General features: G+C 39.8%; 1 protein-coding gene across 2 annotated transcripts; it reads right to left on the bottom strand.

Annotated features, from left to right (window-relative positions):
* Positions 1-1,109: 1,109 nt before the first annotated feature.
* LOC306774511 (sarcalumenin) lies at positions 1,110-16,274 on the bottom strand. 2 transcript variants are annotated; one of them, XM_079264586.1, is made up of 8 exons: positions 16,150-16,274; positions 7,202-8,587; positions 5,842-5,943; positions 5,182-5,277; positions 3,926-4,042; positions 3,609-3,842; positions 2,549-2,898; positions 1,110-2,170 (listed from the first exon to the last, which is right to left on the bottom strand). In XM_079264586.1, the coding sequence occupies exons 1-8, from the start codon at positions 16,232-16,234 to the stop codon at positions 1,670-1,672; spliced, it is 2,871 nt and encodes a 956-aa protein (XP_079120712.1). In that variant the 5' UTR covers positions 16,235-16,274; the 3' UTR covers positions 1,110-1,669. The 2 variants fall into 2 exon arrangements, with proteins under 2 accessions (XP_079120712.1, XP_079120713.1); XM_079264587.1 differs by having other exon boundaries at positions 8,222-8,587.
* Between the last annotated feature and the right edge of the window lie 1,531 nt (positions 16,275-17,805).

Here is a 17,805-nt window from a genome sequence, read left to right as displayed (position 1 = left end):
TGGCTTGTAACAGTACTATATAGTATGTGTGACTGACTACACATTTTCAGTTTGTTTTGTAGGGATGCAATATAATCAATCAAACAAATATGTTACCTTGATACAGTAAATTCTCCTTCATGGAGCTTATTTGTTACAGAATGATTCTCACAGTTGATTTTGTTGCATCTCATTGTTTCTCATATCTGGAATCCATTTAAAGAGTTTTTGTGTCTAAACCAATCAAAACTTCAGACTCCTACATATTCAAACACGTATGCTTTTCAAGACAAATTACTCAATTTATTGCAACATTACAGAAGATATATTTAAAAAATACTGCGTTAAAAGATATTGATTTCAAGAATATGTTTCTAGTAAATGACAGAGACAAGTTTGATGAACTTCCAAGATAATTTATGTCCTGATTCTGGAGTTAATGTCTTTTAAAATGCAAATTTTTACCACGTTTTTGGGGAAAATCAAACTTCTTTCTTCTTACTGGAGTCAACTCCCTGAATAAAAGTGCCATCTGGTGTCAATTTACAGTCATTGCAGAGAATAATCAACCAGTAGCTCTTTACAAACATTTTTTTTTTTTTTTTTTTTTTTTATTACGGCTGAGGTTTCCTCCTCACATGTCTGGAATCAATATGTTAATTTTATATCTGCTTGTATCTTTATTACCTGATAACCTAAACCCATTTCAATCCCTTTTCTTCATCTGAATTTCTTTCTTCATGGCAGCTTAAGAATCAAACAATTGAATTGTACACCCTTTCAGTGAGATGTTTTATGCCTTGGATACATCAAGAAACAGACCAGATCATGTTCTTTTATTTACTCAAAATAAATCACACAAGACAATGAAGATTACCAACAAACTGAAAAGATTTCATTTGATATGAAATGCCCGTGTTGAGGTAAAACTATTGGTTCAAATAGCTGAAAATGCCTCATTTACACTGAATACAAGCTTACATAACTACAATTAAAATGTAATATTCGCTAAATTCTCTTAAAATAGAGAGTACATGTTAAATAAAACCAGTTTACATAATTAATATAGTTCAGTGCAATATAGGGATGAGCTACTGTGCAGTGTGTCCAGTAACAAAGGTATGGCAGTAGAACACAAAGTGAGCATCCTCTTTATTTTAACACACAAATATCAACCTTCTCTGGATTCAGGACATTGATCAGGTGATTACATGAATAACAGCACAGCAGATTAGACTGAGTCATTAGACAGGAGTGTAACTACTGTCAGCATCACTCTGATGAGAAAAAAAGTGAATAAATAATAAACAACAGTGACAAACTAGAAAACAAGCATATCATGAGAAGTTTACGAGCAATAGTGTCAGATGGAAATTTGACAACAGAATTTTTATTTACAGGACACTGTTGTCAAATACTATGTGCATCGTTTTGTTTTGTTGTCCTGTGCAGGACTGGATGACTCGTACCTTGTAGTCATATTTCATACGTTGAGTGGATTTAGATAAGGGTTAAGAAATATTCTTCAACCCCCTCTAACTCTCTGGTATTCCAGTTATTGAATATTTTTCACATTTGACTTCTTTCACAGCCGTCCCATCACCAGAACTGAAAACCTTTTACTGGGAACTTTGGGCTGCTGCTGCCATCTGCTTCCTCGGCTCCTCCTCCTGCAACCTTCTCCTTCATCTTACTGCTTCCTCCAGCGGTTCTTAGGTTTCTCCTCACAGCCAGGACCCTCACAGGTACCAGGGAGTGGCGGTGGAGGTGCTGGCGCTGCCTTTGGTGGGGCTGGTGTGTCTGTGCTCTTGCTGACGCTGCTGAGCAGAGCTGGCAGCTCATGAGAGATGGCCTTTTCTATCTTCTCCAGCAGGCAGCCACCAGTCCAGCTGCAATGGGAGGAGAGCTGCTTGAAGTTAGACATGGGGTTGACGCCGAAAAAGTCCTGGTAAGCCTCCTTGTCTGGCAGGTCGAACTTGCTGACATTTGTTTTGGCCAAAATGGACTTGAAGATATAAAACTTGTCTGGGTCATTGACAATGTCTTGAAACACCTCATGCGGGTCGCTAAACCAGCCCAGCTTATCATAGTAGGTCTGGAGATAGCGGTCCACCAGCAGGGCGTGGATGCGCACACGGATGGCGTGCTGGCGGATGAAGGCGATTTTGTTCTCTATCTGATTCTCAATGACCTACAAGGAGAGAAGTGTGATAAAAAAACAATGAAGGCAAACAGAAAAACAACAAGAGGAGACAAACTGTTTCACTGCAGCACAGCCTCTTTCAGTTCTACGGTTTCAGGGTTTATGACAGATGTGTCCAAAATTGGTCCTCTAGGGCCAATTTCCTGGAGGTATCCAGTGTATCCCTTTTCTGATACACCTGACTCGCATTAATCCAACAGCCAATGAAGTCCTACACAGTGACGGATGCATTTAAGTCAGGTGTGTTGGAACAAAGAATCATGGGAAACCAGCAGGATTGTGGCCCTCAAGGACCAGAGCTGGAAACCCCTGATTTAGGACATAAAATAAATCATTTCAGACTAAAAACTCAAGAATAAAATTTACCTGGTTGAGGTCCTCCAGCAGGGAGATTTCCTCCCTCATGAAGAGCTCTCGGCTGGTGTCTTTAGCGTAGTCCTGAGGCCAGAATGAACTGACGTACACTCGCGGTGGCTCTGTGACGTTGATTAGTGGTGCCATGCTCCAGAACAGGGCTCCGTAGACCCTCATCAGGTCTTGTGTGGTCAGGCTGTCAGCCTTGTTGAGAATGAGGCGAATTTGGGACTCACGGCCCTTCATCTGTCTGAAGAGCATCTCCAGCTCTCCGCCCACATCCAGCTTGGTCGGGTCAAAGACCAGGAAGATCAAATCGGCTCGATCGATGAACCACTGGCACACCTCGTTGTACGGGTAACCTGAAGAAGAAGAGGGCCTTTAAAGATAGATCGCATGAAAAGAGATCTTGTGAAATACCGCAGGGGGCCATAGATACTTTTAAATGGTTTTCTGTACATATCATATAAGAAAACTTATTGAAATCACATCATAAATAAACCTGATAGGTTGCAACACTTCCAGACCTAAATGACTGTCAGTTGTCTACTTCAACGTGTGTGTGGCACCTTACTGATGGATGTCATACTGATAGCTGGTAGCTGATACTAAATAACTAAAGTAAATTAATATCTTTATATATGATGCTTTTTTAATATTAAAAATAATAATCATGGCTGTGGTGGTGTGGGGGGCGGGGTTAAGGCTCCCTGCCCCCAGGCGAGACCCCAGGTTCAGGCGTGGCTGCCTATCACCTGGGGTCTTGGGGTCCTCCTGCCAGTGACCTTTATGTAGGGGAGGTCGCACTGGCATGATCACTCTTCTTCAAACACTTCCCACTACGTCTATTTTGCACGCTGACATACTCTCTGTGTTGTAGGTTTACTCCCTAACAGCCATTTTCAGTTTATTAATTTTTGTGTGTGATTCTGGTTTGAGTTGAAATATATTGTTTTTCTTTTTGGCTTGTTTCTTCTCTGGTGCTCCTGACAGTTGTTGACTTTGTTTGACTTTTAATGTTGGACGAGACAAGTTAAAAACAAACAAATAAAAGAAAAAAAAACAACATCACCTCTTTCTTGCTGCTTGCGGTTTTCAATGATGCCTGGCGTGTCAACAAAAGTGACTCTCTCAAGCAGCTTGTGAGGCATCTCAATGCCGACCAGTTTCTCCAGGAAGCCCTGGCCAAACTTCTCCAGGGGAGAGAAGGACCGTGAACTGTCTGCTGCCATGACAATGCCCTCTATGGTTCGAAACTTCTCACCGTGCATGATGACGGTGTACTCAGATGTGGTGGGTTCAGCACCTGATGCAGAAAAGAAAGAGATATTGTTTCACTAGATCTTTTTTATGTTGACACATCAGCAATCAGGCTTGATCCACGTGAACCTGTGTAAAGCTCCTGAGGGGTGTCATGGAGACCCAGCAGGTAGTTGATCATGGAGGACTTGCCCACACTCCAAGGTCCCAGAAACAAAACCATGGGCTTGGAGGTGATCTCTCCATCTGTAGGTTTGTGAATCAGAAATAGATCAGGATTGAGAATAAAGGCAAAAAGGTAAGAAAAAAACAAAACAAAACAAAACATAAATGCTCCTATTTCAGAGTTGGATTTAAAACTAAGCAGATCTGTAAATGCCCCTTATTTTCTGAAAAGCTTTTTCTATGTATTTATTTCATTCAATAAATCAAACCATATTTTAAAATCTTAACATATCTTCAAATTAAATTAGAATGAAATAAGGATCAGTAGAAGTAAAGTCTTATGTTATCTGCACCATTTTCAACCCAAAATCAGTATCTAACCAAACAGACCAAAAAATTAATACAAGATGGAAATGAAATAATTCTACAGGACCTAATCAGTTACACGACATCCCACAAACTAAACCCTTTTTTCTTCATTTTTATCTTTTTTCCCATCAATTTCTTGTCATTTTCCATTTTACAACTACAATGCAAATTTTATTTAATGAGTAAATGTATTTGAAATGTGAAAATGCATTTGAAAACAATCATCTAAATGAAGTTGGAAAGGCTGAAACTAATAGATTTATGGAGGGAAAATAACTCAAAATCTCAAACAGTAGTTTTGCCTTAAGTTTCACTAAGCATTGAAAATCCCCTGATTCCAATACAAAATCATCATAATAATAAAAAGACCTTTAAATGCTCTGATTGCAATCATGCACCTTCATCCCGCACCACATGGTGTCTCAGAGTCACATGGCACAGAGTGAAGTCTTCACTCTGGCCCTCTGGCCCCCTTTTCCAGCCCTCCAGTGCTATGGAACAAAGTCGTGGGGCGCTGAGCCAGCGCCATGTTCAACAGACAGAGTCCTTATTGTGTTTCTCTGTGTGCCTGGCTTGAAAAATACCAATCCTGGTTCCATGCACATTCATAATTATGACATTATTTATACTTTATGGATTCTTCACAACTCCAGTTAATTATAATTCATACTGAACTGAAAAATGTTACAAAAAAAAGTTATGCCAGTGAGTGGGTAGGATGTGTTGTATGTGGATTTCTAATTGTTTGCCATTGCAAGTTGCAGTTTTATTTATACATGACGCATTCTGTGAAACTGATCAGTAAAAGTTAAGCTGTGAAGGCAATGGTTTATGTGATGCAGTTCAGTTACCTGTGACCTCATGCTGTCTGAGCTCATTGTACTTGAAAGCTTGCTCCATCGGCTTGATCGACTTGTGGTAGATGTTCAGCAGTGTCTTTATAGCCCCTTCCAAGAGAGCAAAAAGGAACTTTTGCAATAATTGGGATACTGTTGCTACTATACCTAATTGTACATGATAAATAAAGTTTAGTGAATGGAGCTGAAGTGATTGAGCTTCAGTAGAACAGAGAGGTTTTCATGCAGAGGACAGTTAAACACTGATTTATCACCTCCCTCAAAACAGGTCTGCACACATACGCACATGCATTAATACAGTTTCCACTCTCACTCACTGAAGCCTGTGACCTAGACATCATGAAACAATTTTCAGAATAGTTTCACCAGAAAATCCCCCCAAATTGGTTCAGACTTCCTTTCCTTTGCATGCAAACACATCTGGTTTTATTTTCCACTGGCAGAGTTACTGTAAACATTCAGATGCATTATTATTTAAATATTTAGTGTCCGACATTTGGACAGGAAAACTCAGAGCCACATCATCACAGATCCTAATTTCGGACCATCCACATGGGTTTCACTGTGTTTGATATGTGCATGTATAAGTTGGTGAAGATTCGCTGTGCATTTTGTGTCATATCAGTAACACTGATTTGTTAAAAAGCACCTTACCAGAGAACTCAGCTGAGGGTTCAGCAGTTGCCAGCCGTAGCATGTCCTCAATATGAGAGCGATCCCTCAGAGTTGAGCCTCCACCCTCGGCTTCTTTGTGTTCTAATGGGATGAACAGACAACATTTGTCTGAAATTCTGGGTAATTACTGAGGCCAAACTAAGAGTAAGAAACCTGTTTTATGTGTAAACCAAAACAGCTGAGGAGCACATAAACATTTGCAGAGATAGTAACAAAACCAGTATAATTTCTCCAGGTAAATGGTTTCCTGAGCTGTGAGTGACCAGGCCATCTGGCAGAACTCTGGTCCAACTGTTATATCACGCTGTTGTCCAGTATCGGTCTGCGTATCCAGCGCTATTTCAGTCTGTTTATTTTTGTACCAGAGGTTGTTGCTAATCTCTCTTTAGCTACTCAGTGTCAAATTCTGGAGGTTTGGATTAACAACGTGACAAAGCAGAAAAACAAAAAAGTTGACGCATTTCTATAAAAAATATATTCCTAAATAAAGTTTTTCTGATGACTGTCAGTTCCCATTTTGGTAAAGTTTAGAAAACATTGCTTGTGCCATATTGGAGGCCTGTACCTTTAAACAGTGTTGCCAGATATAATTTTTTAAAAAGAAAATAGATCGACTGTTATTCCGCAAAACACTTTTTTTTTATTTTATTTTTTTTATTATGTAGTGCTGTCTGGGGTGTCTTTGTTTGGTTATGCCATTTTTGTTATTATCTGCATTTTGATTGGCTGATGTGTGCAATAATATAACTTTTTTTTTAATGAAGTACTGATTGTGCTAATCTTATTGAAGATATTACAATAACATAAAGTAAATAAATCTTTAGTATGTGACACATGTTTCAGAGTTATGGGGATGAATTTTCTCCCCATCTTTATTTGTGGCACTTGAGTGCTTGAGGAGCACTTATCTAAATGAAGAAACAGAGTTTGAGTCCATGTAGCCTAAATGCTTTGCCACCAGAAACACAATGCTGTAGCTTCAATAGGTTATAAAACCACTTGGTGTTTGTGTAGACGCTAACCTGTTGATTTGTTCTAAATTTGTTCTGTTAAGCCAACTATTTTCTGTTTATTCCGCTTTTCTTTGTACAAACAGATTGATAATAGCACAACAGCAACCTGGGCACCAAAGAACTGCATACAACTGAATCAGGAGAGGATTATTTTAAAAGGATCTCTACTGATCCTCACAGACAGAGGACTACTGGAGAAAAGGTGTCTCTTGTCAGTTTAAAGTTTTGAATGAACTTTACCTGCTTCACTATGAGGAGATGGTAAATTTAAAGATGAAGACTCTTTAGAATGATAATAGTCCTGAAATGAAAACACCCTTTAGTACCTTTGGCTGGAGGTTCTGCAGGCGCCTCCTTCACGGTCACCTCCTGTGCAGCAACAGGAATCTCAACTGGGGTTTCCACCACTACATTCTCCACAACAACTTCCTCAACAGATTCTGGTGTAACCTCCTCCACAAAAGATTCAGGCTCCACCTGAGGAGTGACTTCAGGTTCTGGTTCAGGGCTGGGATTTAGGTCTGGCTCTGAAATGACCTCGAGCCTTTCTTCAGGTTCTGATGCCATTTCAGGTTCTGGCTCTACTGCCGGTTCAGGTTCTGGCTCTACTGCCGGTTCAGGTTCTGGCTCTCCTGCCGGTTCAGGTTCTGGCTCTACTGCCGTTTCAGGTTCTGGCTCTCCTGCCGGTTCAGGTTCTGGCTCTCCTGCCGGTTCAGGTTCTGGCTCTCCTGCCGGTTCAGGTTCTGGCTCTACTGCCGGTTCAGGTTCTGGCTCTCCTGCCGGTTCAGGTTCTGGCTCTACTGCCGTTTCAGGTTCTGGCTCTCCTGCCGGTTCAGGTTCTGGCTCTCCTGCCGGTTCAGGTTCTGGCTCTACTGCCGGTTCAGGTTCTGGCTCTACTGCTGTTTCAGGTTCTGGCTCTCCTGCCGGTTCAGGTTCTGGCTCTCCTGCCGGTTCAGGTTCTGGCTCTGGATCTAAAATCTCTTCTGGGAGAACTTGTGATTCTTGTTCTTGTTGAGCCGCCTCGGGTTCGGCTTCTGTTTCAAGAACTGCCCCTGGTTCTGGTTCTGATTCAGCTCCTGTGTCCACCTCCTCAGCTTCTGTAGCTTCCTGTGGGACGGTTTCCCCAGTTATCTGCTCCTCTGTCACCATTTCTGTTTCCTCCTTTGTGTCTGCATCTTCTAAAACCACAGTAGCTTCTTGTGCAGCAGCTTCTTTCTCCTCTGCATCAGCCTCATGACTTGCATCCACTTGAGATAACTCCTCTATTTCCTCCCCCTCCCCCTCTTCACGTTTCTCCTCCTCTTCTACAGGTAATACAACCTCTCTAGATTCTTCCTCCTCCATACCTTGATCCTCCAATGACTCCTCTTCAGGCTCTGCTTCAGCCGTTTCCTCAGATGACAAAACTTGATTCTGTTGTACAACTTCATCGTGGTCTTCATCTTCAGTTGTAACCACTTCAGCAGAAGAGTCATCCTCGGGTAAGGGAGCTTCTCCCTCCTCCTCTTCCTCATGCTCTAAAGGGGGCTCTTCTTCAGTAGTCGACAGTGGTTTGCAAGGCTGGCACATGGCCCTCTCTGGAGCTGGGGTGTCATTGGAGGAGCTTTGGCTGGGTTGCTCCTCTGCTGCATCACACCCGCAGGAGAAGAGGTCTCCCTCTGGCTGCTGGAGCTGCAGATGGATCAAAGGCTCCTCATCGTGGATGGAGGAGTCTGGCAGGACAAAAACAAAATTAACATGAATGAATGAATATGAATGCACAAGCTTCTCTCTGTTAAATCTGTCTAAATAATGAAACAATTTCAATAGAAAGTATTAGACTTCACAAAGTAATTTATTTAAACCAGGACTGGTCACTTTTGGATGCCATGTCAGCACTTGACCTAAACTCATCCACTGTGTGAGAACAGAGTGGATCACATGTTCAGCACCTCTCAGTTTTCTGACTCAGATTTCAGCTCCTTCAATGGTGCTATAAGGAATGGGCTATTTAGGGCTAACAAACAGCAGACAGTTGTCTACAGGATCCAGAAGAATAAGTGGAGAACTCTATTCAACTATAGTCAATAATTTAAAAAATATTGATTAGTAGTTTTGGTAGCAATTATTCCAAAAACACATAAAGGAAGTTTTGTCATTTTTCTCCAGTGCAAATAGTAATTTTTTTAAATTAGGGAAAGATACTGAAATATTTATATTAGTCTTAAGTTGGTGTGCCAGCATCATGGTGACTGTAAATATGCAAAGGTAAGCAATAAGCTTGGATGAGTGTTGTAGCCTGTCTTCACGTTTTACGGTTAACAAACTTGTTCATTGAGCCAAAAACTAAAGTTTTCCCTCAGAGTATTATATGGTTATTATAGTATGGGAAATAACAGATGAACACAATAATCCTGTATTAATCTTTACACTGTGTATTTTTCCATTTCCTTTTCCCACTAAATGCCCCAACATTTGTTTTAAATAAGTTTTTAAGGACATTTAGTTGTTATGATTGCATTTTTTAACAAACAAAGCTAAGAACAGTTAAAACTTTTACAAGCTGGGTGAAGATAGATTTTGGGACAAGGTGTTGTGACAAAGAGCAAAAGTTTGTGACCTGTATTTAATTTTAACTGGAGGAACACAGAGGTCCACTGTGATATGAGACACTGCAGTTCATGTTACAAAATGACTTCAGAAAAAGAAATGGAGACTGAAAGCTTCTGGCAGCTGTCATTTACATCAGTTATGCTGTTTAGCGTTAGTTTGCGAGTTATTAATAAACTGTTATTTATAACTCCCAGATCGAGTTGATTCTTAGTGTAAAATTATTTCTTTTCAACAGATAGACTACAAAAAATACTATAAACAGTCATTTTCATGGCATACTGAAACTGAGCAGCAAAAACATAGATGTGATTATATTTACTATTATAATGCTACAGTAACTGTACTGACATAATTAAATCTGAGGTTTGATAATGATTTCTCCTTTTCTCTATCAGTACATGCATCTTCATTTTGTTCAGCAAAGTCAAAATACACGCACACACACACACGCACGCACGCACACACACACACACACACACACACACACACACACACACACATACACACACACAAAGATCTGTTCAAAACGAACAGACTCAAACTCAGTGGCATCTGAGCAAAGACTTGGTTGGCAGATATAATGCTCAGCTGGTTATACTAAATGATGCTAGCGGGACACAACTCCGTGTATTCTCCTGTCAACCAAACTGCTATCCATGGTGCTTTCTGCCTTCTATTTTAAAAGCAGCCAATCCCACATGCAACAATTTTATTTCTATGAAGTCTTTTGCCACCTCTTCTATCAGGAAGCTGTTTTGCTTATCTCCTCCCAGCAGGAAGATCTGGCAGTGTTGAAGACCACAGAACATTGTGTGCATTTAGAGAAAATAAGCCCTATTAATGTAAAGATGATAGGATTTTTTTGTTTTTTTGAGACATTTTTAAATCTGGTTTTGTACCAGTTCTGATAATTACATTATCTTTCCTAAGTTTGAGTAAGAATCCTGAGAATCCAAACATGGCTGACTTTGATTCCTTTGGGAATCAAGTGAGCTTAAAGCCATGAAATTAAAAACAAAAATCAAAGCATCAAAATTTAACAAATTTATCAACAAAGCAGAAAATTTGGAGCATAACTGTCTCATGATGTTTTACAAGATAGTTGGCTCCTCTGTGTCCACAACTACAGACACACAGTTGGATGGATGTCTCAGGCTGAGGTGTATCCATTCAGCTTCTCACATTCACTGCTGCCAGTTCTCATAAAACACATCCTGACTAGACTTACGTGTACCATAGGTGTGAGTAATTGAGGGAATTAAGGAAGGAGGGGGGATGAGTGAGGGAGTAACCTGACCAGTATCTGATGGTGCTCACTTTGGTCTGATCAAGTTATGTGTCAAGCTTGGGTGCAACCCAAAGACAGAGTGTTACAGCATCATCTGCATTGTAACATGAACAGCAGCAGGGGTGAAGATCCTGCAGTGAGCCAATGAAGTAAAGTTTAGGAGGCATTACATACCCAGAGTTGTTACACAGACTATATTAAATGTGTTTGCTTTCTTATCAAAGTCTGTGTAGTAAGAAAATTATTTGCACACTTTGACATCTGCATTTTGAGGAAAGCCCTCAGCATTACCAACCACAGATTAAATGTCAGACTTTAGGTTAAAACAGTTGTAGTTTTCAGACATCACAATAATTCAGATGCAATTACACAAACTTAAGTTCATCAACTGTTTTTTTTTTTTACAGATAAAGATTGGGAGATCATTTTTTGCTGGGGTAGCGGCCAGCAGTGGCCGAATTAAAGTTAATATACTTAGGAAGATGAAAATGGTATGATGTTGGGGAGGAAGACAGGAGAGACCGTTTATAAATCAGAATAACTATGGTGTTTCTGAGACGGATTCTGATAAGCCTAAAATGATAAAGATGGAAAATAGGCTTGTGACTCCTTTGTTACGTTGGAAATGTTGCTGCAGGAATTAAGTGTTGTTCTGCTGGTTGGCTGTGACAGATTCAAAGATCTCAACAACTAGCAAATAGATTTCCAGGAAATCATTTTCTCTTCTGGACAAATCAGGCAGTCACTGTAAAACAGGTTGTTTTTTTTTGTTTTTTTTAAAAAAAAAAAAGACCTCCCTTATTAAATAAAAACAAGTGAGCATAGCTATAGTTTTATTTAGTGACATTTGCAAGGTGTTGAAAAACTTCTCTCTTCATGTTGACTAGCCAAAACTAATGAGTCATAAAAACATGTTCATTGAGATTTTCCCATACTAATTTTTGAGTAACTATCTTCATGTCCAACTATAGAAATTCTGTGTTTGGGATCATGGTTCAGTGGGTTGACACTGCTTTGTTATTTAATCGGTTGTTAGAAAATCAGCTAACCAAATTGTACCAACCACACAATCAGGTTAATCCACTCTGTCATGATCATTATTCATCTGTTGCATTTACTGTGAAATATAAACACCTGGATGAACGCAGCATAAATCATAATAATCTTGTCACATAATATTAAATAATAGCTATTGTATGATATTTTCATTCTTTGAAAACTTTAAATATTTTATGTAAATACACTGCTCAAAAAATAAAGGGAACACTAAAGTAACATGTGGTAGATCTGAATGAATGAAATACTTTTATTAAATACTTTGTTCTTTCCATAGTTGAATGTGCTGAGAACAAAATCACTGAAAAATTATCAATGAAAATCAAATGTATCAACCCATGGAGGTCTGGATTTAGAGTTATACTCTAAATTAAAGTGGAAAAACACACTACAGGCTGATCCAACTTTGATGTAATGTCCTTTAAACAAGTCCAAATGAGGCTCAGTAGTGTGTGTGGCCTCTGCGTGCCTGTATGACCTCCCTACAACGCCTGGGCATACTCCTGATGAGGCGGCGGATGTTCTCCTGGGGGATCTCCTCCAAGACCTGGACTAAAGCATCCGCCAACTCCTGGACAGTCTGTGGTGCAACTTGGCGTTGGTGGATGGAGCGAGACATGATGTCCCAGATGTGCTCAACTGGATTCAGGTCTGGGGAACGGGCAGGCCAGTCCATAACATCAATGCCATCAATGCACATTTGTGGCCTGCTGGAGCTCATTTTGCAGGGCTCTGGCAGTGCTCCTCCTGTTCCTCCTTGCACAAAGAAGGAGGAAGCGGTCCTGCTGCTGGGTTGTTGCCCTCCCACGGCCTCCTCCATGTCTCCTGATGTACTGGCCTGTCTCCTAGTAGCGCCTCCATGCTCTGGACACGACGCTGACAGACAGCAAACCTTCTTGCCACAGCTCACATTGATGTGCCATCCTGGATGAGCTGCACTACCTGATCCACTTGTGTGGGTTGTAGACTCCGTCTCATGCTACCACTAGAGTGAAAGCACCGCCAGCATTCAAAAGTGACCAAAACATCAGCCAGAAAGCATCGGAAATGAGAAGTGGTCTGTGGTCACCACCTGCAGAACCACTCCTTTATTGGGTGTGTCTTGCCAATTGCCTATAATTTCCACCTGTTGTCTATTCCATTTGCACAACAGCATGTGAAATTGGTTGTTAATCAGTGTTGCTTCCTAAGTGGACGGTTTGATTTCACAGAAGTGTGGTTGACATGGAGTTACACTGTGTTGTTTAAGTGTTCCCTTTATTTGTTTGAGCAGTGTAGTTGAAAGAATACCAAGTACAAACAGATTCTCACTTTTGACCCAGTAGAGATGTCACTACTTGTCTGTAACGTGGCGATGGCTGCGTTGTCACTGGGTGATCAGGTTACTGTGTGCAACTCAATGAGGCAGAAGAAAAAAACTATTCATTCAGGCAAAACTCAAGAAATACATAAAGCTGCAGACCTAAAGTAAAATATTATTGTTTTGGAGAGAGTTTTATATATAAAATCTAATTTAAAGTACCCTTTATATGTCGGCATTTTACCCACAGCCACTAATGAAATATGAGCCCTGAGAAGACTCAAAGAAAAACCCCCCAAACTAGTTCTTCACAAACACACACACTTTATGAAACAAAAGCATCGTGAAAACCACGAAGCTGAAGTTTGTTGTTTTGTCTCTGAAGCTGTGCATCTATTTGTTGTTTCATTATTTTTTCTGGTGTTTCTTTTAAACTTATCGCCTTGAGAAAGTTCAGATTTTGTAAAGTTGTTTTAATCTTTGCTGACATCAATTTTTACAGTTTTGATATCAAATTTTTCCTTTGTCCTGTTTTGTTAATTTGAAGGATTCAACCTTCTTTTTTCTTTTTTTTTACCTTTTCCTTTGTGACTTTGCAACATCCCTTCATTTGTGTTTCATTTGAGTCTCTTTAGCAACTTTTTTTTTTCTGGATGAGGCCAGGAGGCCTGGATTTCATGGCTGTAGTGTTTCATTCCGAAACACTATTTCACTTACATAGACATGCAAATAGCAACAAATCTAGCATACAGTGAGTGTGAACATCTGATAAAGGTATTAAGTTTACTGGTCATCAAATATTAGTCTTGAGTCTTTATACCGGCCTGCTTTGGTTTCACCAGCTCCTGAGACAAACACGTGTCTTCTTTACAGAGGATCTGTTAGAAAACAACTGTCTGCAACAAAGCTGATCCAGAGCAAAATAAACACACTATAGCAACTGAGTTTTTCTTTCTTATATTTCAGATCAGTTCTAGTGATCAATTCAGATTAAAAACTGGCTTCACAACATAATATCAACTGAATAAACTCTAGAACAAATAATCTAAAGAGGACTGGATTACTTCTGTTTGTTGGCAGCACTTTTCAGGCTGCATCAGCAAAGAACAGGAGATGAGAGCACTCACAAAAGAAAAAAAAACAAACTAATAATGTATTATTAAGCTGCAAGTCAAGTGTGCAAATAATTTGTCTGCTTCCATCACTACCAAAGTGTAAAGTACGCCTCTGGCAGCGCTCCCTTTGCTCCAGCACCGTGTTGCTGCTGCTGCTGCTGAATGAAGCCTGGGCAGAGCTCAGTGTTGTGGGGACAGAGTGGGACAGGTGTCTGGTTGCTGGATAAACAGAAATAGCCCCACAATGACTCAGAGGGTGAAAAGAAGAAGGGATAACTCCCTTTCTATTTTCAGAAAGAGTGACGCGCTTTACCTCCCTGTGATTGTCATGAAGCTGGACTGTAAATTCACTGCAGTATTTCTCCATGCAACAATGTACAACTCTGCATAACTCAAAATCTTCTCCAAGAACAATAAACAGAAATAATCACATTCACAATACACACTCAACACAACAACCACAGTGGAAAATGATGTGAATACACACTGTTTGCAGCGTTATTCCTCTGTGCTTCACTCCTTAATGCCTGAATTTATTTCAAGTTTTTAACATCAAAATGCCTACAGAGAAAACATGGTGAAACAAATAACAAAAAGTAAGAGAAGGCAACAATACCAGTCACTATTTAATATTAAACAATGAATAAAGATTGATAATAATATATAAATCATAAATAAATAAAAATGAATAAAAAAAATAAAAATGAAATAGAATAAGAAATAGAAAGAAATAAAATATCTCTCATTGATCAGTACCTCAAGTTGCTTCTGTTTAACTTGACTTTAAAAAGCACAAAATTATAAAGTTATTTAACTTTAAAAAGCACAGCTGTTAAGCCACTGTCCTCTGGTCCTACATGCCCACGTCTGATCGTTCTGTTTTAGAGGAGTCTCCCCCCACCCAATATGCTCGCCGCTGACTGGAATGACAGATTAGCAGCTCTGCAGACAGAGTAGATAAAGCTTCACTCTGACATTAAAAGCAATGCTCACTTTACCGACAGGAACAGTCTATTTGTACTTTATGACTTTATGTTTGTCTTGTTTGTGCAAGAAGATGTAACCAAATCAGTTTGAGCATCTGAGTATGTGATGTGTGCGCATTCCTTTAGCTTTAAAGAGGTGTGCATCAGTCCAGACCATTGATGACAACAGTATCTGATGACGACTTTGTCTGATGGATTCCTGACACCTGACTACAGCAGCTTGTGGAGGTCAAAATGATTTGGTGCAAGGACAGACAAGGGTGGATCATTGCTTTAGCTGTCATGTAGAAGTCAGTTAGCAGCCTCTAAAATTGCAACAAGCAGAGAGTCAAACGTGATATGGACACTCCAATGCATGACATTTCTACAGAAGAACTCACAAACAAACAGGCTTTAGGACAGCCTTTTATGATATTAGACTGTTAAACAGAGTCAAAATCTACTCTCAAGATAATTCTGATGCTGTGAAAAGACTGTCAAACTGGAAAGGTTGTGTATGTGACTCTGGGTATTGGGTTCATTTACTCAGTTAGTACTGCTGCAGTGTTTTTCTTCAGGACAGAGAGAATAAAAGAAAGACAGGACCATTTCCATCATCTGGCGTTGCACCTCAGCCTTTACATTTCCAATTGCAAAGAGAGAAGTTCTACCATGGACAACAAGAGCATGCAGTACTTTCCTAATTTGGGTGGAAACTTGATGAAAGAATTTGACAAAAATGAATCTAACTTCCAATGATCTAACATGACCACTCCAACTTACAAAGCTGTGACAGGCACAGGCCAAACATATGTTCAGCCATTTCAGCTGAAGCCATCCAGAATTTCCACTTCACTTGGCATGCCTGCTTAGACATCTCCCTGAATGCATGCAAAAAAAACCAGCACTGCAAATGTTGACTATATCCCCCAAATCGCACATCAACCCGCCTCCATACCTGCAGCTGACAGAGCCAGGAGAGACAGCAAGCAGCACACAGACACCAGAGACTTCATTTTGGCTGCCAGGGGCCTTCCGATCATCTCCCACAGCTATATATACTGCTGTGGCTGAAAGTCAGAGGGCATGCCAGAGTAGGTGTGGTGCAGCAGCAGCTGAACCCATATCTGCCATGGAAAGTCAGAACAGCTGCCTGCTCCAATCAGGACCATTGAGGGGAGTGAAGCAGGAAGAGACTTGCTGACCACGTTGTGTTCAGGTGTTGAGGTATTCAGGTTCTTTTTTTTTGCTATGTTAGTGGAATGATGGTTGGTTTATAAAAGGAGAAAATGACTTGGCTACAAAATGTAGCCGATTTTGTTGCACTTGACAGAAAGCTGAGAACTTTGGTGATGTTTTCTGATGGAGCTTTTCATTTGTGTGTGCTTAAAACAGGGCTTACCATATGGATTACCATAAAATAGGACTGCAAAATATTGCCCTAATGCACCAACATACTATCATGGAAGCTGACTTTAGATCACAAGCAGGTTTGGTTTCTCTTAAATGGTCTTGATTCTCTGGATCAATAGTTCAGGAGATTCAGCAGTGTCTCTCTCTTCTTCATAATATCGAGAAAAGCTGAGAATTTGTGGTGGCAGGTATGAGCTGGGTTCATTACCAGTGCTTTTCATGTTTCATTTCAGTCTTCTAATGATTTATTTATGTAATTCCAACAAAACAAAGTGTTTTAAACAATTACTAGTGACTAAAATATGTAGATAGCTCAAACCTGGCATTGGTTACAGAATCAGTCTGTGAAATGTATTTGTTCATACCTCAGTTGGTATGCCCCAACCATGCCTCCATGCATGTATGGGTATTCTGGTTTCCTCCCACAGCCCAAAAACATGTTAGGTTAACTGGTATCTTTAAATTCTCCTTGTGAGTTTAACTGTGTTGGCCTTGTGATAGACGGGTGACCAGGGTGTTTCCCGCCTCTTGCCTAGAAGCTGCTGGGGCAGACAGATGAGGACAAAATAGATACATTTGCAGTATTTTACTGCATTTAACATGTGATATAGATATTTCAGCATAATTTGCACACAAACTGTTTATGTATTATTTTTCACGACCATATAATTATATGAAAAACCAAAACACACCATCTAATAAGAAAAATAGAAAATGTGTTTGTTTTATAAAGGATTTTGTTGGTTTTCTTCATGTTTCTTCTTTCTTGTTTAATAACATTTGCTTCAAGCATTTGAAAATGATTGACTAAATGAAGATCAACCATATAAACCCTGCAGAATGCAACAAATTTGAGCCTTTTAAAGTGACGGCGCTGCAGCTTCATGGCTCCATATCTGTTAAAACTTATTTACTGTGCCTTCTATAGACTTCTCACAATTACAAAGATCTTATAAACTACAATTATACAAAAAAAGTGATTAAAACAAGCCAGCTAAGCTTGTGTTTGTCAGTAATTTAATAGGCTGGAGTAGTCTCCTATACATCATTGTCGCCCCCTGGTGGACACAAAGAGTTTCAATCACAGCTGAGACAAAGTGTCATAAAAAAGTACAAATTTTATTATTATTTTTTTTTATCTTCACAAAGGCTTGTTTACCCAAGTTTTTTTTATATAAACAAAATATAACACCTTCTCATC

The sequence above is a fragment of the Telmatherina bonti genome (genome assembly GCF_933228915.1).
Source record: "Telmatherina bonti genome assembly, chromosome: 3".
NCBI lineage: Eukaryota > Metazoa > Chordata > Actinopteri > Atheriniformes > Telmatherinidae > Telmatherina > Telmatherina bonti.
This window is presented reverse-complemented; position numbering and strand designations above follow the sequence as displayed.